The sequence below is a fragment of the Hemicordylus capensis genome, chromosome 1 (assembly GCF_027244095.1).
Source record: "Hemicordylus capensis ecotype Gifberg chromosome 1, rHemCap1.1.pri, whole genome shotgun sequence".
Classification (NCBI taxonomy): domain Eukaryota; kingdom Metazoa; phylum Chordata; class Lepidosauria; order Squamata; family Cordylidae; genus Hemicordylus; species Hemicordylus capensis.
In genome coordinates this window covers 147,364,322-147,391,788 of record NC_069657.1, presented here as the reverse complement: position 1 = coordinate 147,391,788, position 27,467 = coordinate 147,364,322, and the positions used below count along the sequence as shown (strand labels likewise).

The window sequence follows — 27,467 nt, the reverse complement described above, 5'->3', positions numbered from 1 at the left end:
TAAAACAAAATACAGTTAAAGATTTAACTTGCCCCCAACCTCCCCCGCAAGCCCTCAAGCCGGGGCAGCAAATCTTTTTTGCCTACAGGTGCCCCTGTGCCTAGTATTTAAAACTGACGAGAATGGGCTTCTGAAGTATAGGCAAGTGCAAGATCTACTTGCAAATGTCCATTTGGGGAGCAATGGGACCTGCATAGGTGATTAAGAATTAATGGTGGTTAAGAATTCGTGTTCTAAATTAACATTAGAATATTGATTTAACAGTCTGGGGCAGTTCAGTACAGTTCCCATACAAGCTTGGCCTGATTCCGTTTAGTCTGTGCTTCTTCAGTTAGGTCAGATCCAGGCCTGGCTTACTCACTAAAGCTCTGCATCACTCACACCCAGCCTGAATATTGACTGTGGGGTTCTAGACAGGAATATAGCAAACATTCCTTCTATGAAGTGCCAATTCAGTTCCAGACCAGTTCAGAATGAGGAATTAGAAATGCATTTATTCCCCTCAGTGGGGGACTGACTTTGGGACTGGAGTTCACATCAAGCTGAATGATGTAGAGAGTTCCATTGCTCTCTGGATTTCTCACCCTGCCCCCTAACCAGCCCCATTTCCCCTTTGCACTCACATTTGACACGGAGCTGCGCAGAGGTCTGTGACTCGCCCGCTGTAAAAGTGATGACCCCTGCATCATGCCTCGTCACGTGCACCAGAACCAGCAGGTGGGTTTTACCAAAGCTCCTGATCAGGGTGTGTGATGCTTCCATTAGTTCCTGCCCATTCCGACCCCAACTGGGCACATCCACAGGTTCCCTTGTCTCCACACAGAAGGCGGCATTCTCCCCTTCCATCACATCCAGTTTCCGCGGCAACCGCTTCACAATTAGGCCTGAGGGGAAGAGTTGGGCAGTTACATGGGAGGAAGGGCCTCCACATAAGATGGAGGACACCAAAACAGCACAAGGCAGTTTCCTGGCTGGCTTAGCCACCACTCGGCATAACTCCCAGTGCCCCTCACCTTGCACGGAAAGCTCCCCAACGCTGCGGCCCCTGCCCTCCATCTCACATAGGTATATGCCATCATCATCCGCCCGGGCATCCCGCACTGTCAGCCGCCGCAGCAGGCCTTGCTCCTCCATGAGGTACTTGGGGCTGGGCTGCAGGCGCTTATCTTCAAGATACCATGCTGTAGGGATGGTCTCGAGAGGCACTTGGCATTCCAACACAGCATCCTGGCGTTCCTGCACTTCCACGTCCACCAAGGGCATCTGGAACCGCAGCCGGGGTTCTGTGGGCAAGAGACAGAAAAGGGCCTGGCTGTGCATGAGAACCCAAGTCTCTGAGGCAAGGCACTTCTCCACAGTCTAAGTCCCCAGAGTCCGGCAGGGTCGTGGGGCTGAAAAAGAGAGCCAGGGGTGGTTGGATCCAGCAAAACGCCATCCCTCTCCCTCACAAACTTCCAGACCAGTCGTTTTTTGCTCTACCACAACTCTCCTGCCTCAGCCCTCAGGTTTCCTCATATATCATTTCACAAACACCTGCTGTTGCTTCTACCACTGGGGTAGGCGTTCATTTAGCTGTCAAGGACATCTGCAAACCAGAAGCACCACCCCACCCCCCACCCACCACCCATGGTAGGGGCTACCTGTAGCTTGGGCAGACTATGAGCTGACCACAACCTTTTCTGATTCGTATACTATCACTCACACCGCAGACCATCATCTAGCCTGAGATAGAGTAAATCTATCTCTATCTTTCCTGAGACAGAGTAAACTTTTATCAGGCTTTGCCACAGGAAATGATTATAGGGTTTAATGAATATTGAATCTCATCATTTATGAGCGGGCAAAGCAGTTTTAATAAACTCTAGCAATCTCCCCCATCCACATTCTCTCTATAGGATTTTGTCACCAAAAGAAGTATGAACATAAGAGTTTAACTCAATTGTTTTGTAAAACACTACCAATCTCTCCTGCCCACATTCTTTCTAGAATATTTTGTCAACAAAAAGAACATGTATGTTAAGATAACTCGATTGTTTTTAAAGTTGCTTTTAGGTCCTCTGGAACCAAGGGATAGTCAACAGGTGCCTGGCCCTCCTGTGTCTGCCTTGGGGGAGGCAAAAGTGTATGTGTGTGGGAGGGGGGACATCCTGATGCTCCTCCCAAGGGTTATTCTGAGAGGTGGCAGAGTGCTAAGTGGGTGGCATGTGGTATCCATAGCACTCAACTCTCTTGCTGTCACTTCTTCAGGGTCCCAGTACAACATAAGTGAACACAACAACCCAAGGAAACATGGAGCAGAGATGATAATGCAGGAAACAGAAAGGCAAATGACTCTGGGAACTGGCAGGGGTTGTTTTGATGGCACAGCTGAGTCCAATACTTAATTTCTAGAAAAACCTAGATGCCAGTGTCTGGAAACCATATCATCTGACTTGAAAGTCCTTCCCCTTCATCTCCAATCCATGGGAACTGCCTGATGTTACTCAGTGGTGAGAAAAATATACAATTGCACCTAATCAGGGCACTTCCCTTTATTTCTTCTCCATATATTTCAGAGGTGAGTGTTGGCACTGAGAACACATATTAGGGTTGAGACCTGGCACAAATTAAACCCTGGATTAAATCTTCTTTTCATAGCATTAAGAGAGACAACAATGAAGAATTTTTCAAAGGTCCATTCAAGTTTTAAAGGGGCAACACCTTAAAAATAACATATGGGGCCTAGTTTTTACAAATGCTAGATAAAGTGATTAAGTACTGCTTTGGACTGCTGGTGGCAGTGGTGGTGCTTTCTTGCCTGAACACTCCTCTCTAGAAAACTAGCATTTCAAGGAGAAGGCTGAAAACTAGAAACCTTCTTTCTAACATTAGTTTTCTATGTGCAGGGAGTGTTTTCTATGAGGGAGCATTCCGTCCAGTCAGAAGCAGCACTATCCAGGAATGGTGCTACCACTTCACCTGCCATTTGTATAGTACAGGTTCTAAGTAATCCGTATTATAGGTTTCCATGAAGCACTGTTGGCCAGCGCTTCACGAGAACTCCTTTTTAAAAAACATTTAAATGAGCCCCTTTGGGCCCAGTTGCTTTCTCTGCCTGTGCAATCCAGTCACTGCAACCAGCCACCTTATTCCTAGGGGAATTTTTCCTACCAGCCTTCATCTACTCAGGCTCCAGTCATGACAGATGTTTTGCCTATTTTTAAAAAGCCCCAATGAATGCAGGCACACCAAAGTCTCTCGGTAACATGTTCCATTGCATGGTTATTCTTACGGACAGGAAAATCTTCCTGGTATTTCATCTTCCTCTTTTGGGTAAAGCTCCTTTCCCCCCTTCAGCTAACCCTGAATAGGTTCAGAGAACAGTTGGCTCCCTTCCTTCTAACAGCAGCCTTTGACATATAACTGAAGGCTGTTATCACACATTCACCTCCCAGCTTCTCTTCTCCAGGCTAAACAAGCCTTCCTCATCTCTGTCATCAGCCCAGCAGCATTCCTTATTCTTTATCAGTTCTGTTGCTCTCCTCTGAACCCTCTTCTAAATTAATGACGTCACACAATCCCAGTCAAGCACTCAACCTGTGGTAGTAGGAAAGAGCGTTATGTCAATCCATAAAATGTATATGTATATGTATTTTACTACTAATATTGTATAAGTACCACTAAAAATGTATATGTATTTTATAGTCCTTCATTTTTCGCTCCCTTGACCACTGTATTCCATTTTAACCAATACCCCATAGCTCGCCTTTGTTGCTTCCCACCCACCTCTTTGTGGTGTGACATACATTATTTTAGATAGTCTTGTGGCCCGTGTTGGTCCACAAGGGCCGAAGATCACAGCAGTAAAACAAGGCACATCTGTTTCCACAGGCAGCACCTTCCAGGAATTACCTATTACCTATTACCTATAGGGGCAATAGGTAACCTCAGGAGCTGGTAGGTTTTGCATGGCACAGTTCCCAGCACTGACAAAAAAACTGGCTGTTGTTGATCTTCACATGGATGCTTACTCTCAACACACTCCCACCTCAGAGGCTGAAGCCTAGTTCTCACAAACAACAGATAAAGTACTAAAATCTGAGGCCTAGTTCTCACAAACAGCAGATAAAGTACAGCAGATAAAGTACTCTACTGCTTCAGACTGCAGGTGGGAGATGGTCCTTCATGTAAAAACACAAGCGTATTAGGGAGTATGTGTAAGGAGCATTTTACATGGAGGAGTTTTCCGTCTTGAGATCCTTACCTGCAGTCCGTGGCATCTAGAAACACTACCCACAGCTGCTATGTGTCTGATCTAGGCCATAGGATGTCCTGCTGGCCAGCAAACAAACTCCCTTTCCTTCTCTTTTCTGTGCCACTAACCCTCTTCACACAATGAATTGTGGAACTGATTCATAGGTGAGATTGTGCTCATCCCTAAATTCCATGTGTTGATCAGCTCTTCTTACACAAATACAGTTGCATACCCATAGGCTCTGCTCAGAAGACTTGGTCAACATATGATAATCAAGAGTGTGGAGTCATTTGGCATCATCCTGCTCCCCTATTCCACACTGATTACTTGATTCCACACCCTTCTGTTGTGTGAAAAGGCCAATGGTTTTCCCCTCAATCCAGGATGGATGAGCATCTCGCCAAGCCATCTCCAATAGCCCCTATCTCGTAAGTTATGTCCTCTCCCTTGAGATAGGAAATAATTCATGTCTGGCACTGTAGTTGGCAGTGGCCCCTGACCTGGCCCCTGGCTGAATGTCCAAACTACTCCACATTTCTTAGGCACTGTCACTGGGCAAGTGGCATGTACTCCCCATTCCTGGCAAGGCCTTCGAGTACGTACTAAAATTGCCACCCAGATACCTCATGCAGTGAACAGGACTCTACTTGCCAAACCCACAACAGTTATAAATACGCTGGGACTGCTGGCTAGCTCTCCTGACCCAAAGAATTCCTGCTTGCCAATTCCATGTGAGTGCTCCTTGGCTATAAGTCTGTTCCCCTTCTCACAAGCAGGTTGCCACCCTGGAATGTGTGTTTTATGACTGCATCTTGGCTCTCAATTTAAGTCACAACTGTGCATCACCCCCATCTGCAGCAATGGGTTCCTTTGTTCAATATCCCAACAGTGGCAATGATGGGCTACACGCCAACGATCCTGGTGACAGACCCCGATAGTATGCTGCATAGTGCCTTGGGTTACACCTACTTTTCCACTCTGTGTCTGCTTTTCTGCACCCTCAGCCGTCTGTCCTAGATCTCATATTTTCATCCCTGCAGATAACAGACTCTCCTATCTTGGTAAACTCCTCACTCCGTCCCTTGGGAGTGACCATATTTCTCTAGGTGTTTTCCTTCAAGCCTATAATGTGCTTTCATTCTGCCCTCAATGAATAGCCTATCTCCCATCTAATGCTCGCCAAGAGGTAGCTTTGATACTCAGATTGAATGTGGCTCCCCCGCACACCACTCTGTGATTTCACTCCACGATGTGGGTACCTTTGACATGGAGGCTCACAGCACTGAGTGTCTGGCCTGCCGCGTTGCAGGCTGTGCACACATAGAGCCCACAGTCCCGCGCTGTGCAGTACAGCACCTTGAGGATGAAGTAGCCCTCCCTGTCCTCATAAAGCAGGTGCCTCCTTCCAGGAGATAGCGCCGTCCCATCCTTCTGCCAGACAATCTCTGGCTTGGGCTTGCCAGTTACATAGCAGCGGAATTTGGCATGCTTCCCTTCGTTCACAGTAAAAGTCTTCACAGTGGGTAGTCTGGGAAGCACTTCTCCATTCTGCCTGGCTTCTGACACCACATTTTGCCCAGATTGATGTTGGTGCTTCTTTTCCCCATGTGCCTCTGCCTGTTTCTTGAAATGGCAGTTTGGGGGTGCATCCTGAAAGGGCCCATTGTGGGGAATAGATGCCACAGAGTCCACCAGCAGCACGGCTGCGGCCATTGTTTCTCCGAAACTGTTCTGTGCCCGACACACGTAGACACCTGCATCTGGCAGACGGGTGCGGTAGATGTGCAGGGAATGCCAGTCACCCGGCTCGACGCCCAGTTTGTAATGACTGCTCTCAAAGATGTCAGAAAGCTTGCGTCCATCCTTCTCCCACTCAAGCTGCCCTGAAACCCTGCAGGCAAAGATCACATCCTCTCCACGGTTCACCTGTGCTGAGACTGGCTTATTCAGGAAAATGGGAGGCTGAGCATCAAGATTTCCCTTGGGTTTCAGTTCAGCTGCCTCCACTTTGAGGGTTGCAGCTGCGTAGGTTTCACCCACACTGTTTCTCGCTTTGCACACATAGCGCCCGCTGTCTGCCGGGCCAGCTTGAGACACCAGCAGGCTGTATGCATCCCCATCAGCCTGCACAAACAGCCGGCCTGATGGCAACTCCAGCGCAGAACCATCCTTCTCCCAGGCAATGCTGGGACGTGGCTCACCAGCCACCTGCCATTTCAGGATGGCATTGGTGCCACTCTGCACAGTGAAAGTGCGGGGATAGGCAAGAAATCGGGGGGCTCCCCCAAAGGCATCCATCATTGGGTCAGTCAGGATACAGCTGAGGCCAGGGACCTACAGAGAGTTAGATCAAGACAGGATTATAAGGAGATGGGAAATGCAGTTGTGGTTTTTAATTGTATTTTATTCTTCCTTCCCTCCACAGAGCTCAGGGAGGCGTACATAGTTATCTCCCCTATTGTATCCTCATAACAATCCTGTGAGGTGAAATAGGCTGAAAGATAGCAACTAGCGCAAGGTCACCCAGTGAGCATTATGAATGAGCTTCAGGGTTGAAGGATGAGGAAAGAGCCAGTTCAGGCAACCAAGTGAGGAAGAAGCCAGTTCAGGCAACCAAACTGGAATGGCATGTGAAGTAAACAGATCGGCACTCCATTTGCCATGTAGGGAAGTGGCAGTGTGATCTCTCCACCATGTGCCCATTTCATACCACATTTTTATCACACTACTGTGTTCAATCCACTTTCAACAGCTTTGCAGTGGCACTGTCAAATCTGGATTGAGTGGCAAACTGGGTACCCAGGCAAAATAACACATGTCTATTGCACGACATGGCAAATTGCATCCTGAGCCATTCAGTCCACATAGTTCTCACCATCCTGATTTGGCTGGGTAAACAGACTCATTGCTACAGATCTGTATATCCCCAAACCAACCTCACTAGATAGCCCCAGTTTGTATAACCCTCCTTCACCAGTGTTGCTTCTTTGTGTACCACAGCAGGCCTAGATGGCATGGATTACTCTGCAGGGGGTAATGAATAGAAGACCCTGTTGTACGACAGAGAACTGGACTACCTTCAAGTCTCTAACGGGCCTTGTGGTGAAAATAAGATATCAACAACTGCTCTCCAGGCAGGAAGAGCCCATCAAACTCTCTCCCTGCCCTAAGCACTGCAGCTGCTCCATGGAGGCATCAGACCAAGGTCAAGGGTAGAAATATCATATCGGTGGGCAATTCTGTACCTTCTCTCACAAAAAGACCAGCATCACTCACCATGAGGCCCTGTTCATTATTCCTCTGTCCATTTGAACATCCTCCCAGGACAGTTCACGCCAGGCAGGCGAGTGTCAATTAAGGGGGAAAGGAGAAACGTAGAGATAGGACTAGTTTTCCTCCATTATAGGGCAGCCATGGAGAAATATAATGGATGCACACAACCATATTTCCCTAGATACAAGTATGGGGGTGGAGGTGGGGGTGGGGAGAAACACAGGGTCCACAACTCTGGGTCAAGATGGCTATCATATGGCCTGGGGCAGAAGGCTGCCAGTCCATTAAAATGATGGCATTGATAAGCATGCTGGTGGTTATTTTATCTAATACATTCCATATGTCCAAGTGCTTTACACAAGAATGGTCCAAGGCATTTTGCTGCCTGAAGCGCTGAAGGACAATAAGACACCTACACACACACCATACTGCTGAGGCCAGAGCAGCAACATCCAAGCACTCTCCGACTATGCCCCCAAGTCAGGCAGTGGTGGCAGGGGTATTCCTAGCTGAAGTCAGGCGGTGGGGGGAGAGAAGAGATGTGCTCCAGAAGGGTGAGGAAGGGGACATAGACAGCATGCCACAGAGGGGCAGAAAAGGAAGACAGCAGTGGACAACAGAGTGGTGCCTGGGGTGGCAGGGGCCAACACTTGCTGCCCCCCACCCACCCCACCCACCCCACCCACACCAACACCTGAGGTTACTGCCTCATGGATGTGACACCCCAAGTATAGGAACATAGGAAGCTGCCATAAACGGAGTCAGACCATTGGTCTATCTAGCTCAGTATTGTCTTCACAGACTGGCAGCGGCTGCTCTGAGGTTGCTGCCAGGAATCTCTCTCAGCCCTATCTTGGAGAAACCAGGGAGGGAACGTGGAACCTTCTGCTCTTCCCAGAGTGGCTCCATCCCCTGAGGGGAATATCTGGCAGTGCTCACACATTCATATTCAACCATTCATATGCAACCAGGGCAGACTCTGCTTAGCTGCCTTAGGGGACAAGTCATGCAATACCACAAGACCAGCTCTCCTCTCCACACATTACCTGTCAAGTCGGTCAGTATTATTATTTCTGTATTGCAAATTTAGGGGGAAAGGAAGCTGAGAGAACAATGGCTTTCCTAAGGGCCACTGTAGTGAGTGCAAGGCTGAAGTGAGATTTCTGTTGGGTACTTCCCGGCTTACATTCCTTGACCAGTGCACCACACCAGCTCTCAGAAGACCCCACTCCTCTGCTGCAGCGACATGCCTGTCCTATCAAGCATTCCTGCTCTATCATGCCCTGTGTAGTGCTTCACTGATAATAGGCTGTCACTGCTGTGCATACCATGCTATGCATGGGGTGGGGAGGGAGGGAGGGAGGACATTCCTGGATGGGCCCAGAGATCCTTCACCACCACCCCCAGCTCTCATTCAAAGGGCTGGAGTTTTCTGCATAAAAGTCGCTATGGGCAAAAAAGGGGGAGATCTGTGCAGTATGCTTGAGTCAATGGTAGGGGCCTCATGGGGGAAAGGTTTTGCTTTCATGCAACTTGATGATACAGCACTGGTAAGGTTCTATCCTCCCCAGCTCCCCAAGACTTCCCATCCATCAGATTTTTTTACTCCTGCTGTTTCCTCTGGTATCCTAGAGAAAGCCCTAAACCTTTTCGTTTGAGTAATAACGAAAACCCTATCCAGATATACAATTGTCCTTGTGTATTACATGTACACATGTTTGTGTGAATAACCGGGCATGTGTTCATTTTAAAAGTGAACCTGGGTTACACTCCCCCTCAAATAGAGGGTACAGATAGGAAGTGTACTATTATAACTGTGTGCCGACCGTATGCGTGTTGAACATAACGTATGAATAGGGCTTCAGTTACTAGCACTAGTTGTTCATCCTAGAGCCAGCATCACTTCCCGAAGCACGAGAAGGTTGCCTCCCTCCAACTCCCCCCCCCATGGCCCAAGCCCTTATTCCCACAGTGACACTTACCTAGTAAGAGGTGTGAGAGGCAGACTGTGAGGGGACCGGCCTGCCTTCCTCTCAGCGCTCACTAACCTCAAGCCGCCTCAAGCGTCCACATTCCACTGCACTTTCCCGTTAATTGGCTCCTGCTTCTCCTCCTCCTGTCAGACAATTCCCATCTGCCCATCCATCAATCTGCCCAGCTGCCCGTTGCTCTCTTCTTTGCGGAGTCTTCTTCTGAACGACATCCCACACTGGGCATCCCTTGCCTGCCGCTTGCCTGCCCGTCCTGCAGTGCCCCCCCCCACACACACATGCTCTCTCTGCCCCTCACATGCTGTGGGTCCCTGGCCTCGCTCTGCCCGGCTCGCTAGGCGTCTGTGAGGAGGGACTAAGAAGAGAGTTACCAATGCTTGCAGCTGCTGTCCCCAAAAATACCCTCTGATGACACGGCTGGGCTGATAAGCGGGGGCTGGGTCTTGGCTAAGTATAGAGCCCAGCAGGGAGGAGCACAAAGCCATCCCTCAGCCCAGGAGCTGCCTGAGGCACAGCCCACCTCAGAGGAGGGAGGGAGGGCAAAGGGTCATGGTGGCCATCCCCTGATGACCACCCCCCCCCCAGGGTGATCATCTATCACCCTGGTCCCTAGCACTGTGGTTTAAACCACTGGGTACTTAGGAGGCAGGGTCAGTCACCATCAAGGCTGTAGCCTAGTTTTAGTGTAGGGGTGGGGGATTATCGGTGGAGACTGGAATGGGAAGGTGACAACGGATATGGCAGGGTCAGACAAAAAGGCCAATGGAAAGTCAGAAGAAAGTGCAACATTCTCTCACTACCCACAACCACCACAGCAAGCCCTCTGCTGTTAGAATAGGGCTTTTTTCTACCCTGCAGTAATATGAATTGTTCATTTGCTTTCCATGTTACCCACACCATCAGCAAAAAAAAATTACTGGCAACATTAAAAAAAATGCAGGATTATTTGCAGCTTTCCCTACTGACCATTCCTCTAGAAACTGCCTACCACACTTTCCCATGTGGCAATGGTTTCCAGCTAGCTCCGTATGCACACAAAACAAGAGATAAAGGGTGGAATCTGGGGTGGGGGTTGAGAGGTAAGTGGATAGATCCTGCAGCGAGCAACAAGTGGGCCCAGAGAATACATTCAGCAGAATTAAACACTTTCCCTGGATTGTACTACTTCAGGCTACAGTTGGGGGTTGCATTTGAATGAAAGAAATAAAGAAATCCCTGCACATAGAAAAACAGCATGTCCCCATTCAAGCTCCTTCCCTGGCATCTCCAAGATGGGGCTGAGAGAGATTCCTGCCTGCAACCTTGGAGAAGCCACTGCCAGTCTGTGTAGACAATACTGAGCAAGATGGACCTATGGTCTGACTCAGTATATGGCAGCTTCCTATGTTCCTGTGTTCCCATCCTGCTAAGTGGATCTCTTCTCTCTGACATGCTACATTTGTTTTAGAAGCAAGGAATGAGAGAACTGGGGGAGAATTGAATATGCAGCCCCTGCCTGCAGTTTGATGTGGTACAGTTCAGGAAACGTTTTACCACTTATTTTGCTGAATGTATGAACTGTCCCTACCTGCAGGGGCGTTGTTGAGCATGAGGAACTGAGGCCAGGAACTGAAGCCTTTGGCAAGGCCCTTTTCTGATTTCCTAGGCAAGGTGTGAAGGTTGTGTGATGTTCGCTCCTTAAAAAACAGTGGGTTGTTTGAACACAGGGATTGCCAGGCAGCACTGAGGGAAGGTATTCTTTTAGACTGGGCAGGCTGCCAGCTGAATCACCCATCTCTCTCACAGAGCAAGATGGGTACACAGAAACAAGGCAGCTCTGCCCTGCACCTGAGAATCCTAGCCCACGTCTGCTTCCTTATCTTTCCGGCCTGGGTATTAAACAGTCCAGATCCCCAGTCTGGCCCATGTTAGGCCCTCCTGCCTATGTGAGGCATATCTTGCTGGGATCCCTGCATAGTTCAGAGTACACTGAAATCTAACCTCAGCTGACAGATGCCGAGACACAGTGTGTTCTGAATTCTTTGCTACATGCTTGAAAAACTACCCTCTTTGGAGTCTCTCCCTCCATTCTTGGACGGCAGGCAGTACCACAGATTGCTAAGCACTCAGAAAACCATGAGCTGCTCATACATTTGGATTCCGGGGGATTATATCCCATGTATATTATTCTGGGATAATCACAAGTATGTGTATTCTGCTGCATACATACTGCATTTGGGGCTTGACTGCATCCCACATCCCTGTGAGCAATTGTAAGAGCTAGGAATCTCCCAGATCAAAATCTCACCTCAGTGGCAAACACCCATGGTAGCCTTAGGCAAACTCTCTCAACCTCTCTCTCAGCCTCAAAACCCAACCACCCCACATTTGCAATATGGGCATAATATAGTACTACTGCCCTACCTGTCCTAAAGCTCACTGATATAATTGTGTGCAGCACAATGAAATGCACTATAGAAATGCACTTGTTCTGAGAACGCAAAGGAAATCAACCCAATGACAGGAACAGCTTCTTGCACTGTGTCATGCAAGCAGGAGTTGCTGGGGGAGAGTCCTTTTCTGAGCAGAGTGTCTAACACGCTTTAAGCGTCCAGAACTGAGAAACACACATTGTGCAATCAACCATGGCATCTAGGGAAAGACTCTCCAGACATGTGAGGAACGGGCCCTATGGTGTAAGATCCCACTAGCAGCCCATGCGAGCTGGGGAGGGACCAGTGCCCTCCCTCAGAAGCAGAGCACATGCTTTGCATACAGATAGTCTCAGGTTCGATCATCACTCTAAGGGCTTTCTGGTATCACGACTGAAAAGGCCCTTGTCTGAGACCCCCGGAAAGCTGCTTGCCAATAAGTTAGACAGTGCCTAGCTAAACTCTGGCTCGGTGTGAAGGCAGCGCCATATGTACAGTGCAGCTGGTTTGAGCTGGAATCTGTTCTGCAGAGGAGCATGAGGAACAGTCATGGATATATACTCTTTAGGCTTCAGAGCCTTGTAAGCAGGCTATGGTTTGGCACCTCTAACTCTGAAAAGTGATCCGGGACTAAGGCTTAGTGACTGAGAGGTAGCAGCAACCCTGAGGCATGATCAGTTCCTCCTTAACACCCTTGAGTTGCCCCATTGTACTCACAGCTAATCGAGGCACACAGCATTACCCCTTCATACCACTCCTATTGTACTACTCTCTCTCCAAGCAGCAGGGTGGAGCTTCTCTACCCTTTCAATGTATGTTTCCATATAATTCTAATCCACTTTTGTCATCCTAATGCATGTCTTTGAAGATCTTAACCCACAGTCCTGGTTGTGAAGATAGAACCCAGGGGGATAGCTTGTAGAAACAAGGGTGTGATCTTATATGTGCATGGCAGTCGTGAGTAGTCAAAAAGCTACTGGGGCTTTTTGGTTATCAGAATTCTGTGTGATACATCCGGGACTGTATCCATTTACCATCCAGTGAATGGTTTTAGATTAACAATCAATGTCTGGGATGAGTGAAGCTGATCAGGCCCCCGATTGCAGCACTTGACTATACGGAATAATTATACTGATCTTCAGGCAGTCATTGGGGGGCAGGGGGAGGCAGAGAGCCCTGACTCCCCAGCACTGCCACCCCACCCTTGGACAGCCTTCCTCTCTCTCTCCCTCCCAACACCCTGTCCTGGACCCTGTCCCCTGGGCAGCACCGTCCTTGCATTCCAGACGTCTCCTGTGTTTTGCTGCCCAGGAGATAATATTCATGGCTGGCAGACATTTGCGTCAGTGTCAGATACAGTCTCAATGCCATCGTGCCTCAGCCTGGCTCAGCACCGAAGTCGGGAGGCAGGAGGACTCACAGGCAGGAGGTTAGACGCACAGGAGGAAGCTGAAGAGCCTGACCACCTCCTACAAGAGGCAGGACTTCTCCACACAGACCCCTGAGAGAGAGAGATCAGCTCTTTGGCACTCGGACACATTGAGCCAAAGGCACACATCCACACACAATTTTTTCATTTAACAAAACAAAACAAAACAAAACCCTGCGGGAATTTTACACACCCTGCACATCATTCCTTTGCACATGCTGGCTCAGAGCCCTTTGCACCCCCTGTCCCTCATCAGCTCCATGCTGATCTTGCTACTGGCTCCTGCTGCGGTTGCTGGCTGCAGCGGGAGTGAAATTGATAGGCATCTCATCCTGGCCAAGGTCAAGGCACATTTCCTGGAGTCCCTTGGTCCTGCTCCCCAAGGCAATAGGGTCCAGGCAAGACGAAGGGGGCTCCACAGGCGGCATGCCTCGGGCACCTCAGCTGGCCGGAGCTGGGAGGAAGAGGACACATCGCAAGTAATTGCCTTCCCCTCCAGAGGTAAGATAATCTGTTACCTGAGGGTTTCTACAAGGGTTGCGGTGAACAAGAGTCCTAGGGCATCTCGAAGACCCACTAAATCATTGTGGTATAACTTTTCCTCCACTAGAGTCCACTTCCCCAGATGCAGGATGGGCACAAGGAACAGGGTCAGGAATGGCTTTACCAATGCAATTCATCCCTGACAGGCACACACACGTCTTGATACCTAGCTGTAGCTGACCCCACACCTCAGAGATCCACACACTACTGATGTCTCTGAATCGTACATGTTCAGATAGTCCTGTATCTTCTGGACGGTTTTGCCTCTCTATAGATGTGCAGATGTGTTTTATCTGTGCTCATTCAGAAGGCTGATTGATCTGACAGACTTACTTTCTAATGGGATTGCAGCCCAACGGTATGCATATCTTCTCAGAAGTAAGCCCCACTGTTTTCACACTGTGCTCTACTCCCAGTGCATAGCATTGCAGCTTTAATGAGCATTTGTGAGGCAAATCTGAACTTTCCTCAGTCTGGATTAGTAATGGGAAATGGAGTGTAATTAAGTGACGTCAGGAAATTTGGGGTGGGGGAGGGGGAGAGAAGAGGATATAAATTCCATTAAAGGAGGAAATGATTCATCAGAGCGAATGAGATATCTATTGTTTAATAGTCTTTTTTTAAAAAAAATGGCTTGGGTTGGGTAGCTGTCCCATAGTAGTGTAGCATTACGATGCTGGCATGCTAAGAGAAACAAAAATAAGTCGGGCAGTATCTTTTATTGGACCGAACTTCCGTTAGCGCAAGAACATGCAGGTTCTCATGTGACACAGCATTGCGATGCTTGCTTACTCTTGCCCTAACCCAGGTTAATTGGTCTAATAAAAGAGAATGCCTGGCTGCATTTTGTGCCACTTGTTCAAGTACATTTTTATAAATATATGCATCAGTGACATTTGCCAAGATTAAGTGAGGCCTCCAGAAGGCAGGATTACATGCATAGAAAGCGCCTGTTGGTTTTCAGAAAGCAGGGGCAAAATAATTGGTTGGCTGACAGTCATTCAGATGGATGAAAGAAAATCTAACCCAGTCACTGGGAGGACTGCTGTGGATTCATCCAACAACTTATGTTTCATTGTTTGCAAAAGGCAGTGCAAATATTTGCAAATTTTACTGCTCTGTGTGTGTGGATATAACCTTGATTGGATTGTTGCCAGTTTTTTATACACACATCAGGATTTATGTATAAATATGTCCTGATTTTCCACTAAAGGTTCGAGGTGGTTTACATGATTAAGAACAGAATGACAATGTAAACACTATTTTAAAATATAATTTTGTCAATGATGATCCAGCACTAAACTGTCAAATGCACTTCACCTCAAAATAATGACATGTCCAGTTTAGACACCCTTGCTTCATACAGAGTCAACATGCATAGATGTTAAGCTGGAACCAGGAAGCACAAGCCTAAAATAAGCTGCCTGTTCAGACAGCATACTAATTTCTCAGCATTTTAATAACTTGGAAATGAGCTTCCCATATTAAAAACGGAATAGGTTATGGCTGAAGGTTGGAAAGTAAAATGTGAGGGGACACTGTGTAGGCAATAAAAACAAAAAGCAAAAGAAATCAATGTTCAGACAAAGGTTTCAGAATTTTTTAATAGTCTATTGAAAGCACAAAATGGCAGACAGGCACATGGACAAAAAGCAAGACAGAGGCTGGGAGCTTTCTGCTGCAGCTTGGTCTCTGGCCAAGAGAGAGTTGGTCTTGTGCTAAAGTGTGCCGTCGAGTCGGTGTTGACTCCTGGCGCCCACAGAGCCCTGTGGTGTTCTTTGGTAGAATACAGGAGAGGTTTACCATTGCCTCCCCCTGCGCAGTGTGAGATGATGCCTTTCAGCATCTTCCTATATCACTGCTGACCAATATAGGTGTTTCCCATAGTCTGGGAAACATAGTCCCATAGTCTGGGAAACATACCAGCAGGGATTCGAACCAGTAACCTCTGGCTTGCTAATCATTTCCCCACTGTGCCATTATGTGTCTGTGGTCTTGTGGTAGTAAACATGAATTGTCCCCTCTGCTAAGCAGGGTCCACCATGGTTTGCATTTGAATGGGAGACTACATGTGTAAGCACTGTAAGATCTTCCCCTTAGGGGATGGGCCTGCTCTGGGAAGAGCATCTACATACTTGTATGCAGAAGGATCCAGGTTCCCTTCCTGGCATCTTTAAGATAGGGCTGAGAGAGACCATTCCAGTCTCTGCTGCCCTTCCGGCTTTGGAGAAAGAGCACCCCTGCGAAGAGCAGAGCCACCTCTAATCCTTCTCTTGATGTTTTGCAGGTGTATCATGTGGGCCACCTCAACCTGATGAGCTTCCAGAGGATGCCGGACTTTTCACCTACATCTTCCAGCCTTCCTCTCACACCCTGAGCCGTGTGGTGGCCTCGGCCCAGCTGTGGTTCTACACCGGTCCCGTGACCCTGCAAAGCAGCAGCCTCTCAGAAGTGGCATCCAACAGTTCGGTGCCTGAGGCAGAGGTCCTGAAGCTCTCCGAACAAGGCCAGATCCCTGTGGCCACCATGGCAGTGCCAGCCGCTGAGGACTGGACGGTCTTCCACTTTGGAACCTCCTTCTTGCCTTACATTAGCCAGAAGATATTTGTGCTGTTTGTCCGCTGCCCTGCCTGCCCTTGTGTAGCTGATGCGGAGAAGATACCTTTCCTTGTGGCCGTCACCAAACCGAGGGGCCGTGACCGGGCCCGGCGCACCTCAGTGCCTTGGCCACTTGGGGCTCTCAACTTGCTTCAGAGGCCCTCTGATGATGCCGAGACCCATGCCAACTGCCACCGGGCCTCCCTCAACATCTCCTTCGAAGAGCTGGGCTGGGACAGGTGGATCGTGCACCCCAGCAGCTTTGTGTTCCACTACTGTCACGGGAGCTGCTCGGCTGCCCACCCGCTCACCTACCAGCCCAACTTCCGTTTGTGCTGTGCAGCCTTGCCAGGCACTATGCACTCTCTGCGGGTCCGCACTACCTCAGATGGTGGCTACTCCTTCAAGTATGAGACAGTGCCCAACATCCTCACCCAGGACTGCGTCTGCATATAACAGGGTCTCTGCTTCAGAGGAAGGGTGACAATTCCTCCCAAAAGGGAGATAACCAGCCTCTTTAATCTAGACCTTGTCTAACACCTTATGCTGAGAGAGTATTTCAGCAAACAAGTTTCCTCTCTGGCTGGGCCCTTGAGGCCTTCCCAGACAATTTGGGACCAAAACACTTGTTACCTGGAATTGCATTTTTCATTCTCCCATTTTTTAAAAAATACTGAAAAGCAGCCTTGGATGCTACAACTGAAAGCAAAAGAGCAGGCGAGAGATGGAGAGGCTTCCCTTCCTGCCTTTTGTTTGCTCAAAATGACATCTTCCATGTGGTTTCCCCACAGACAAAAAGATGCAGGATCCTCATATATTGTCCCGTGTGAAGATATGCAGTTTGAGAAAGGCAAATTTGAGCAGACAACTGGCAGAAAGAGAAATGGTTAAGCAACTCCTCCCCCTGCTACCCTTCCACCTGATGGCAGCCACCAAGACTGCTTTTCAATAAAACCAAAAAAACCAAACCCACACACACTGTAGGAAACATGCACTTGAGTGTACTGTGTAATTTGTCCCCAGAATCCAGGAGTGATTTATCTTGACAGAACCCGATTGAGTCTCATTTCCCCCCAATGCCCAAGCACTGTTTAGGGTGAAAAGAGACTCCACATGCAGAGTGAGGAAACAGGAAAGGGGTCGATTCTTCTAAGCACAGAACCAACCCAATCCTTTGGCCAAGCTTGCTTCTCCTTAGCCATAGAGTAGACATCACAAATATCTGAGAGACTTTTAGGCTGGGACTGTCCTGGAATCCCCAATAGGCCTCCACATAAGAATATGATAGGTCTATTTGGCCTGCCTCCTCCCCCGTCACACAGAATTCAATCTGGCCTCAGCAGCCAATTTGCCCAGCAAGTTCTCCGGCCTCTAGGGTTCAAAAAGATTTAGCCCTCATCCCCAAGACTCCTGAAAAGAACAATGCCAGGAGGAATTATATCATGGTCTGGATAATTCAAAGCCTACCCATTTTGATGAGTCTGCAGTCCCAGATATCTCCCTCCCAATGATCTTTAATATCCAGCCACGCAAAGAGCAAAATACACACAATACAATCCTTACACTTTGACCCTCTGCAATCTCAGTTAAGTTCCTCTTCCTTCAAGTACCTAAATGTACCTGGAAGCACAAGGGTTGGGGTAGAGAACTGTTCAGTGGGATCAGCAAGGTTGCTGTCCAGCCTCTGCAATCACCACGGCTTCTGTCAGAGGAGCATGCAGAGGAGCAAGAAGGGGGACTCATCAAGAAAACACAGAAGCATTTATCAGGAATGCAGCTACAAAGCGCAATAAGCATGAGGCAGCATCAGCTCAGGGATTGGTGGTGCATCTTGGCCTGACATCGATAACTAATAGGCATCTTTAAATTAAATCGGGGGGGGGGGGGTCAGCTCATCAATCAGAACCACTGAAATAGGGGACGGTGACTCAACTCCTCTTGCTGGCCGGGATGGGCTTCAGGCAGGCAGGTGGGGGCGGCACACCAGAAGCCTTCCAGTTCTGCTGATTGCAGCCGTCCAACGCCTGTAATCAGAACATGGTGTGACAGCTGGAGTGTGGGAGTCCCTTTGCTTTTTTGAACTCTGTACCAGTCAGCAGCTTGACAGTAAGGAGCCTATTAGTAGGTGTTTCCAAAACAGTGCAAGTTAAATAAACTTTTTTTGTAAATAAAAAGAACTGTCTGAAAACTCAATACTATTGAGCACCAGAATGGGGGGGGAATGTCTTCCTGGGACATCCTGTATTCATCTGCTTCGCAGAGCTCAGACTGAAGACAGTGTGAAGAGTGGGGGGGATGAACATGATTTACTCTTGACTTCACATGTGTGAGTTTGTATACAAGTGTGCACATGTGAGTCACACAAAAGGTGGGCAGCATGTAGCAGTAAAGAGGGCCTTGCATTCTAGGAGAGTATTGAGGAGCAGAGTCACAAGGCAGAATGAGAGCCAAGACCTGTGTGTCTAGCATTCCACCCCACTCCAGAGAAACCGTGTAAAAAAATTCCATCTTGTCTTTAGGCTAGTTCCCTGGTTGTAACACAAGACTTTGTTCAGCAGAGGGCACCAAAGTACCCAATTCAGCCAGAAGTACAGCAAACCTGGCCAAACCAGTCTGGAACACCTTCCTGCTTAAACCACCTCATTCATCCATTCCTTCATTTAAACAAATTCCTATACTGCTTTTCATCTAAGCATACCAGAGCAGTGTACAACAGAAACATTTTTTAAAAAATTATCTTGGAAGGACATAAACAAAGGAAGGAGGAGGCAACGATGATTTGTGCATATTTCAGTGCAAGTAATGTTGGATAAGGAAGGAGAAAGGCAGAGGGTTTGTTTGTTTGTTCTTATATAGATGGGAAGTTGCCCCATAGCCTCTGGCTCTTCCTCAAGAGAGGAATGGGGAGGAAAGAAATGTTTGTTCTTATATAGATGGGAAGTTGCCCCATAGCCTCTGGCTCTTCCTCAAGAGAGGAATGGGGAGGAAAGAAACTTTCTTACTCCATATATCAGGTTTGGAACTCCAGATGTCAGGACCGAGGGTCTGATGAGCCCAGCTGCAAGGTAGCTGAAGACATCCCCCACAGCCTCTGCTTCCAACTAAGCCCCTCATGAATCCAAATCATCACACCCACGTGCATACAGTGTCATGCTTGCAACAACCTACACATGGAATGAGCAACTCTTTCCTGGCACTAAACAGCACCAGAAACCTCCTTCCTTGGAGTACCCATTTCAGCACTATCCCTGCTGATCCGGACAAAGCTTGGGGAAAGCACTTTCCCCTGCACATAGGTGTTCCCCCTTCAATTATCGTTATTAAGAAACTTCAGGGGAACCAGAGCAGCACTCACTAGAACACAGACGTACACATAAGAGTAGTCCAGGAAGGCAGAGGTGGCGGTAAAGCTACAGAACATCATAACAGAGCACATCCTTTGCATGGATAAAGTTCCCCGGTTCAGTTCCTGGTATTTCCACCATAGGGCCTCAGAGCATAAAACAAATGAGCAGGAGTTCCACCAGCGCAACCAGAAATTTGAAATAATACAGCCCAACAATGGAGACATGGCACTCAGAAATCGCTGCCTCTGAGGCAGACGCAGGAGGGAGTGAGCAGTGCTTGGCTTGGGACCTTCTGCTCAGGTCTAGACTGAGAGAAGGAAGCACCCAGACTCCCCTGGGCTCCACTTCCTGCTTCAAGGGTCTTCTTGGCCCTGCCACGTTTAGCCATTAAATGCTGCCTTTTGGGCAATACCCACGACCTACTTTCTCCCAAGGCCCCTCAGGACTGCCATACCTCAGAAAACAAGGGAATGCTCCTCTCCACTGGAAGGAATGAGCTCAGGAGTGCCATCTCTGGGAGAGCACTCTGGAACTCATTCCCTGCAGTGGGTGGGAATGCACTTCTGTCACCATGGCAACTGAGTTCCTGCCCTGATGCCTCTCCTTGGGTTCATGGCTTTCCCAGCAGCCATGGCTTCAAGGACTCCCCTCCCGACACTCACACCAGGCTACATGTGATGTTAAATGTGTCACTAGCCCTCACATATCCAATCGTCTTTGATAAGTAGCAGCCAGAGCAGGACTTGGGGGTGGGGTGGGGGAGCAGAGGCCTTTAACCCCACCCCATTATGGTCTCAATCCAGATTGTGTCCTCCACGGATCCTATGATTTAAAATAAATAAATACATAAAAATAATTTTTCCCTTAGCAAATAGCAGTTGCAGGGGAGGCCAAGCTGGATTGGGACTGTGGCAGTGGGTTAAAGCTCCCCTAACTGCAGTCCTAATCCATGGAGGTGAGGCAATCCAGCTTCTATTTACCAAAGGACATTGATGCACATGATACATTTTACATCATGTATAGTTTGGATCTGAAAGACAGCACTCTGTTAAGACTGAACACTAGTCTGAGGCAGTGCAGTGCTGCTCCTTATGTTCTTATAGTGCTGGTGGGACTAGCTCTTCACTCCTCACCACCCCTCCCTCCATCCCTATCAGTTAAGAAGGTTTTCTAGAATCCAACCAAGGCAATATATTGCCATACTAATTCACAAACTTTCCACCCCCCACCCCCTAATCCCCTTTCTGTCACAAAAAGAAGAGTCAGAATCTCGGGCTTCCTATAAAACAATCTCCTGATTTTTTTTTATACCAAATATATATATAAAATATACATATAAAATAGCAAAACAACTTCATAACTATTCCAGCAAGTTATTTAAAAAAGACAAAAATACAAACACATGGTTTGTCAATCGCTGAGATGATCAAAACGTGACTGTGGTCCCATTGCAATGGCGGGGGGGACCCAGCACAGGCACCCATACAGGGCACGAAGGTCGATGCTGCCTAGGAGCGGGCATCTGGGAATGTAGCTGAATTATCTTTGGCCCAACCATCAATCGTCTCCATATTCCAGGATCAGGGACAAGGCAAAGAAAGAAGCAAAGGCCAGGTTGTGCCTGCTCAAGTATATAAACCAGGAAAGTTGTGGGCTTCTTGTTCTTCAATCTCCTGCCCCGCATATACAGTAAACACTAACAGGAAATGGGGGAAGAGGCTGCTAGATAGTTTCCTAAACAAAACCAGAGACAGCTGGTATAGAAAAGGGACAAAATAGTACCTCTACAAAATGTATAAAAGTAAAAAAATAAGTTTCCCTTTGAGACCCTTAAAAAAAAGACATACACTCACATACACATATGAAGGAGTTGGCTCTGAAGGTGCCCCACTACAGCCTCCCACCCTCAGGCGCAGGAATGTAGAGGCTCATCACCTTGCCCTCAACCCAACAAACATCAGAGCTCATCCTCATCCCTCCACCCACTCTGTCAGGACGTTTCCAAATTTCAAGCTAGAAGCAGACATTCATGCTGCCAATTCTCCATAGACACTTCCTGTTGTCATCGGCACAGCTGTCCAGTGAGGCCCAGTGCTTCAGAGACCTGGAAACAGGAGGGAAAGCACATTAGTTTTTCACTCCAGCATAAGAAACAGCCCCCATCCCCTCACTGGTGTATAACTTCCTGGGGTTTGCTATCCACCCACTCAGAGATCGTGCAATGTCAGTCTTTAGAGCAGGGCTGCACAACTTTGACCCGCCAGCTGTTGTTCAACTACAGCTCCCATCATCCCTATTGACCACTGTGGCTGGGGATGATGGGAGTGGTATTCCAAGAACAGCTAAAGGGCCAAATTTCTGCAGTACTGCCTTCGAGCTTTTTCACAAATTATGGTGCAGCCCAGGTACACCAGCATGTCTACCAGGGCAAAACATCAGTAGGACACTGGTGTACCTGGGCTACTGTGTGAAACAGTTCTAATAGTTCACAGTATGTGGAGAGCCTATGAGAGGTGTTCATATTACTTGCACATTTCAGGGAATTCCCCTCAGTCCTTCCCCGGTTATCGTACTCTGCCTTCCTCAGTGTTTGCTATCCCTGGCTGCCAGCCATCACCTTTAATGCTGCCACTTAAGAACAGCCCTGCTTGATCAGGCCCAACAAGGCCCACCTAGTGCAGCATCCTGTTTCCCAGAGCAGCCCACAGGCAAGAGATGAAGGCATGCCCTCTCGCCTACTGTTGCTCCCCAGCACTTGGGTGGCTTTAACCCAACATGTTTCCTGGCTGTCTCACACACTGCCCAAAGAAGCATCTGGGGTATGCGCAAATCAATGTTTGCTACTCAATTCAAACTCTAGTCAAATAGCAAAATCTCGAATTGGTTAGTCAAAAACAAACAGCTCAGCCAGCTGCCTCGATAAATCAACCTCAAATCACTCAAATTGATTTGTGTGATTTGAGTGCCATTTTGAGGCCCGTTTTCCCAGGGAGAGCTAGAAAAACGGGCCTCAAAATGGCACCATTTTCCTGAGGGGAGCTAGTTTGCCAATTTGGGTCGGTGGGTAGACCAACCCTGCGCTCCAGACTTAGCGTGTCAGTCCACCTCTAAGGACTGGTCTACCCAGGTAGACCAGTCCTCCAAGGTGGGCTGAAGCACCAAGTCTGGAGTGGAGGGCTGATCTATCCACCGACCCCAACTGGTAGACCAGCTTTCCCCGGAAAAGTGGCATTCAAGTCACCTGAATCGATTTGGACCAAATCAGGGGTGATTCTCCTCAACCCCGAATCGGGGCCCCCTATTTTGAGGGTGAAAAATAGGTGCAAAAGCAAAGTGCAAAGCCCCTATTCAAGGTCAAACCCACAAATCACCCCCAATTCGACCCAAATCCTATTTGAGACCGAATTAAATTGCACATCCCAATATTACCCTTGCTCAGTGAATGTCATTCTTCACATGGTGCATCTATTCAAATAGACTCAGCACCTCAGAGACAAAGCAAACAGCATCCATTCCTTGCTAGCAGCACCTTTAATCTTTGTCGCATGCAGCACCAATGAGACGAGGCCTGGCAGGGCGACAGATCTTCCCTTTCAGGCTAGAATGGGTGACTTTTGCTAAGACACCAGTACACCAAAGGTAAGCCTAACCCAACTCACCAGTAGTTCGCTCACAGGCGGCACCTTCTTTCTCATGGGCCAAGTTGAGGCGGTTCTGTTCTGCGGCCAACCCATTGGACTCAGGGCTGCTGCTGCGTGAGGCACTGGCAGTGTCCTCCGGCTGCAGGTGGAAGGCCATTTCTAGGTGTTCCTGTGCCATCCTAAGGTGCTTGCGCAGTCGCTCCAGCTCATGGCTTGGGAGGCCGGATGCAACAGCATAGTGCTCAGCTGCCACGCCAGCCAAGCTACCTCCACCATAGGCCAGCTTGTGCTTGGCAAGTTGGTTCTTTGAGGACTCCTTTTTGAGGGAATGGTAGGTAGGCGGTGCACTGGGATCCTTCCGGGCATAATGGGGCCTGGGTGGAATGCCATCAACCTTATCAGAGCTACGGAATGCATCCCGGATCCCACCAATGCCCAGGTGGAACAGCTCACAGATATTGAGCACCAGGCAAAGGGCACTCACAGCATACATGATGAGGAGGAAGATTGTTTTCTCAGTGGGACGGGAAACAAAGCAGTCAACAGTGTGGGGGCAGGGGCTGCGGCTGCACACGTACGATGGGTTAACCTCAAAGCGGTACAATACATACTGGCCCCCCAGAAAGCCCACCTCAAATGCCAAACGGCACAGCAGCTGCAGCACATATGCTGTCATCAGCCCATCGTTCTTAATGCGCCTGCGGCCATCATGTTTCTGGCACTGGGAGTCCTTCACCTCTTTCTCTGACTCTGTCTCTTCAAAGATCATGGGGTCTTCCTCACCATTGTCCTCTTTCTCCTCATAGTCGCGGACAGCACCGCGATGCACAACGGGTGCTCGGCTTCTTCGAGGGGGCTGGCGTGAGAGTCTGTGCAGTGCAAAGCCCAGGTACATTACTGAGGGGGTGGCTATCATAATGATCTGGAAAATCCAGTAACGGACATGCGAGAGGGGTGCATAGGCATCGTAGCAGACATTCTCACAGCCTGGCTGCCCTGTATTGCACACAAACTTGCTCTGTTCATCGTAATAGATGGACTCGCCCCCCACAGCAGTCAACACAATGCGGAAGACAATCAGTACAGTCAACCACACCTTTCCCACAAAGGTCGAGTGCTGGTTGATCTCCTCAAGGAGGCGCGTCAAGAAACTCCAGCTCATCTTGGCTCAGCACAGGCCTGCAGCCAACAAAAACAGTAGGCAAAAGGTTAAACTGAAGTAAATTCATCATGTTATTCTGCAAGCCTTCCCAGTGAGCTCCACAGGGCCCCGTGACAAGAAAGAATTCACAGTTCATGAGATGTGAAATGTTAAAGTATTTTTTAAAGTATGGGGGGAAACCATTCTCTTCCTCCCGCTTTCCCCCCCACCGGAAAAAATCCCAGAAATTTTTTGGGGAAACACTAAATAATATAACTTTGAAAATAATACCATCGCAAATCTATCTATCTAATCAGAATCAGTTTCTAAAAGATCAACAGCTTTCAATTCTTAGCTTTCATTTTTTTATCCCTATGGATTTCAGAAAAATAAAGGCTTGCAAGGACCAAAACAAATTTCTCTACTTTTTCACTTGTTAGCCTATTTCTTCATTTGGTATATTTGTGAAAACGTATCAGTTCCTTTTCTGCATGCTGTAGAGATGGGGGAGAAGATTTGAAAGTTGTAATGTTTATATTATACAGGAATTGTAATTACTTAATACTCTAGATTGCCTTGCCTAACACATTTTGAGGAAGTAAAGGCTAGTTATAACAGTATGTTAAAATCCTGCCTTCAAAACATTTCACTCATCTTAAAAAATATATAAATCCAAAAATTTATTTCTTTTCCCCCCACTGAAAACAGAGAAAATATCTCCTCAGGTTTTCCCCACGTTCCCCCCACTCCAGGCTCTTTACATTTGCATCCCCTAAATGGGGTAAGCAAACTTGACATTCCAGCTGTTGTTGAACTACAACTCCCATCATCCCCAGTCACAACCGTTATAGGGGATGATGGGAGTTGTACTTCAACAGATGCAGCGCCAAGGGTGCCTACCCCTGCCTTAAAATGAACTCCTCAAAACGCACAGACAGGAGCGAATCATAACCCACTCCCCTTTAAAATAAATTTTAAAAGGAATCTTAGACATAGTCACTACCATGGTGTCCTCCAACTGATCACCACATAGCCTCCACAGAGAACAGCAACTGAGGACTGCTTTCCAATTCCACTTCAAATATCTCTATGCCAACCATGTTATTTCCCCCCAAAGCCAACAAATATATGTATATGAACATGTTAATCATAGGGGTATATGTGCCTGGGACTTGAGATCAGCCATGGCTGCTTGCCATATATGCTTGCCATGGTAAACACATTTACTGCCACAAATTGTGAGAAAGGGAGCAATGACTCACAGCCCAGTCTTCCCACACCCAGAAGTAGCCTCACAAACACAAATTTCAAAGGACACTGGTCATTCTCCGCACCATTCGTAGGCCCAGCTCAGGAGACAAGGTCTAGCCTGAGCTGAAGGGAGGTTTAGTGAAACACTCCGTGAAGGCCCTCTCCCCTGAAAGGTCACAGCTCAGTTCAACTCACCTCCTCGTACACACACATACCACAACCAGTGTTCTCTCTAGTTTTTTTCAACGTTGTGCGGAATGAATTTTGTTCTGGGCGGGAGTATCAGGGCAGTGTGCACGCACGTGCATTCAGAATGGGGCCTTCCTGATTCAACCTGAGCAGGATCTAAAATTAAGGGAGGGGACATCAAAAACCGTGTGAGCACATGCACACGTGCACGCCTTAGAGGGAACATTGACCACAACTACAAAACACACCAACACACTTATGGGCTGAAGGGAGGTTTAGGGAGGCAGAGATATGGAACTAAACAACAGTGAGTGTCACTTATGGCCAGTGTTTCTACTTCCTAGCCTTACTCCTTAGAATTGCTCCTTCACTGTCAAGTTAGCCCTGAGATCAGTGCAGGTGGTTTGGAAGAGCAGCTGCCTCTGGGAGTCCATTCAGAGCCTGGTCTCAACCTCTTGGATGGATGCCACGACCTGGTGCACTGGGACGGGCGTGACACTCCAGTGCTCACACACAATAAGTACCCTGAGGTTAAGGAGACACCCATGGGGTAGGTACCACAGCTGTGGGGCACACAGTTGTGCTATATTTATGCTCAGCATGTATGGAGGGGGGGCGGGGAGAAGGCTGGTGGGCCACCAGCTATCTCAGCTTTCTGCTCCCATCAAGACCTCGCTACCTATTTGAGCATCATACATAACATACCCCAAGGCACTGAAGCAGAGTTCATTTAAAAAAGAAAAAGGGGCAGAGAGAAATGCTTTCCCCCTGTACTATTCATAAACGCTTGAACAATTGCAGAATAGAATAGTCTCTTCTCCCTTCCCCCACTTGCCACCCATTGGAATATCACGTTCAAGTGAAGTCAACCAAGTTTTGTAGACTCATTCCTAGAAATGGACAGAGGCCTCCTTGGAAGGAGAAGGGCAGCAACTACTCCTGTAACATTCAAATGAACAAATGTTGCAGGGATAGCTATTGAACTCCTCTTAGAGCAGGCCTGCTCAGTTGAAGCTCCCCAACTGTTTTTGAACTACAACTCCCATAATCCCCAGTCACAGTGGCCAATAGCCAGGGATTATGGGAACTGTAGGCCAACATCTGCAGGAGGGCCGAAGTTGAACAGCTCTGTCTTAGAGGATCCTATACTCTAGTGCTTGACAATTCTCAGGCGCTGGCTTGTCATGGCACCCAAGCTAGGCAATGAACAGAGTCAACCAGAAGGAGTGAACAAGCAGGGCAGGGATGGATTGCTCCCTCCTCCTGGTTGCAGTGGCCTATCACCTGCCTCTTTCAGATGGACATGACCAGGAAGGTGAGGGAACAACCTGCCCCCACTTTGACTGCTCACTCTTCCTCCTAGTTCCATTGGTCCATTGCTTGCCTGAGCAGGATGGATGTGAAGTGGGGAGTCTGCCC

At 48.3% G+C, this 27,467-nt stretch overlaps 3 protein-coding genes across 13 annotated transcripts in view; 1 reads left to right on the top strand and 2 right to left on the bottom strand.

The window, feature by feature from the left end:
- Nucleotides 1-9,828, bottom strand: part of OBSL1 (obscurin like cytoskeletal adaptor 1) — an 82,250-nt gene extending 72,422 nt beyond the window's left edge. For all 3 annotated transcript variants that reach the window (XM_053283207.1, XM_053283209.1, XM_053283208.1), the window contains exons 1-4: nt 9,490-9,828; nt 5,494-6,568; nt 1,014-1,283; nt 624-884 (exon numbers count right to left, since the gene is read on the bottom strand). In XM_053283207.1, the coding sequence (XP_053139182.1) occupies nt 624-884; nt 1,014-1,283; nt 5,494-6,535 (1,573 nt within the window). In that variant the 5' untranslated portion in view covers nt 6,536-6,568; nt 9,490-9,828. The remainder of the gene's footprint in view (nt 1-623; nt 885-1,013; nt 1,284-5,493; nt 6,569-9,489) is intronic.
- A 3,480-nt stretch (nt 9,829-13,308) lies between these two features.
- Nucleotides 13,309-18,656, top strand: INHA (inhibin subunit alpha). The gene is made up of 2 exons (XM_053286265.1): nt 13,309-13,839; nt 16,169-18,656. Exons 1-2 carry the CDS (start codon nt 13,554-13,556, stop codon nt 16,933-16,935), a joined length of 1,053 nt encoding a protein of 350 aa, XP_053142240.1. The 5' UTR covers nt 13,309-13,553; the 3' UTR covers nt 16,936-18,656.
- Nucleotides 18,657-21,102: 2,446 nt separating this feature from the next.
- The window catches only part of LOC128340729 (gap junction gamma-1 protein-like), a 33,877-nt gene continuing 27,512 nt past the window's right edge, over nt 21,103-27,467 (bottom strand). For 8 of the 9 annotated variants that reach the window (XM_053286257.1, XM_053286263.1, XM_053286259.1 and 5 more), the window contains exons 2-3: nt 23,486-24,646; nt 21,103-21,930 (exon numbers count right to left, since the gene is read on the bottom strand). In XM_053286257.1, coding sequence (XP_053142232.1) covers nt 21,923-21,930; nt 23,486-24,629 — 1,152 coding nt within the window. In that variant the 5' untranslated portion in view covers nt 24,630-24,646 and the 3' untranslated portion in view covers nt 21,103-21,922. Of the gene's footprint in view, nt 21,931-23,485; nt 24,647-26,054; nt 26,205-27,467 lie in introns of all 9 variants that reach the window. The other variant, XM_053286258.1, reaches the window with a different exon arrangement.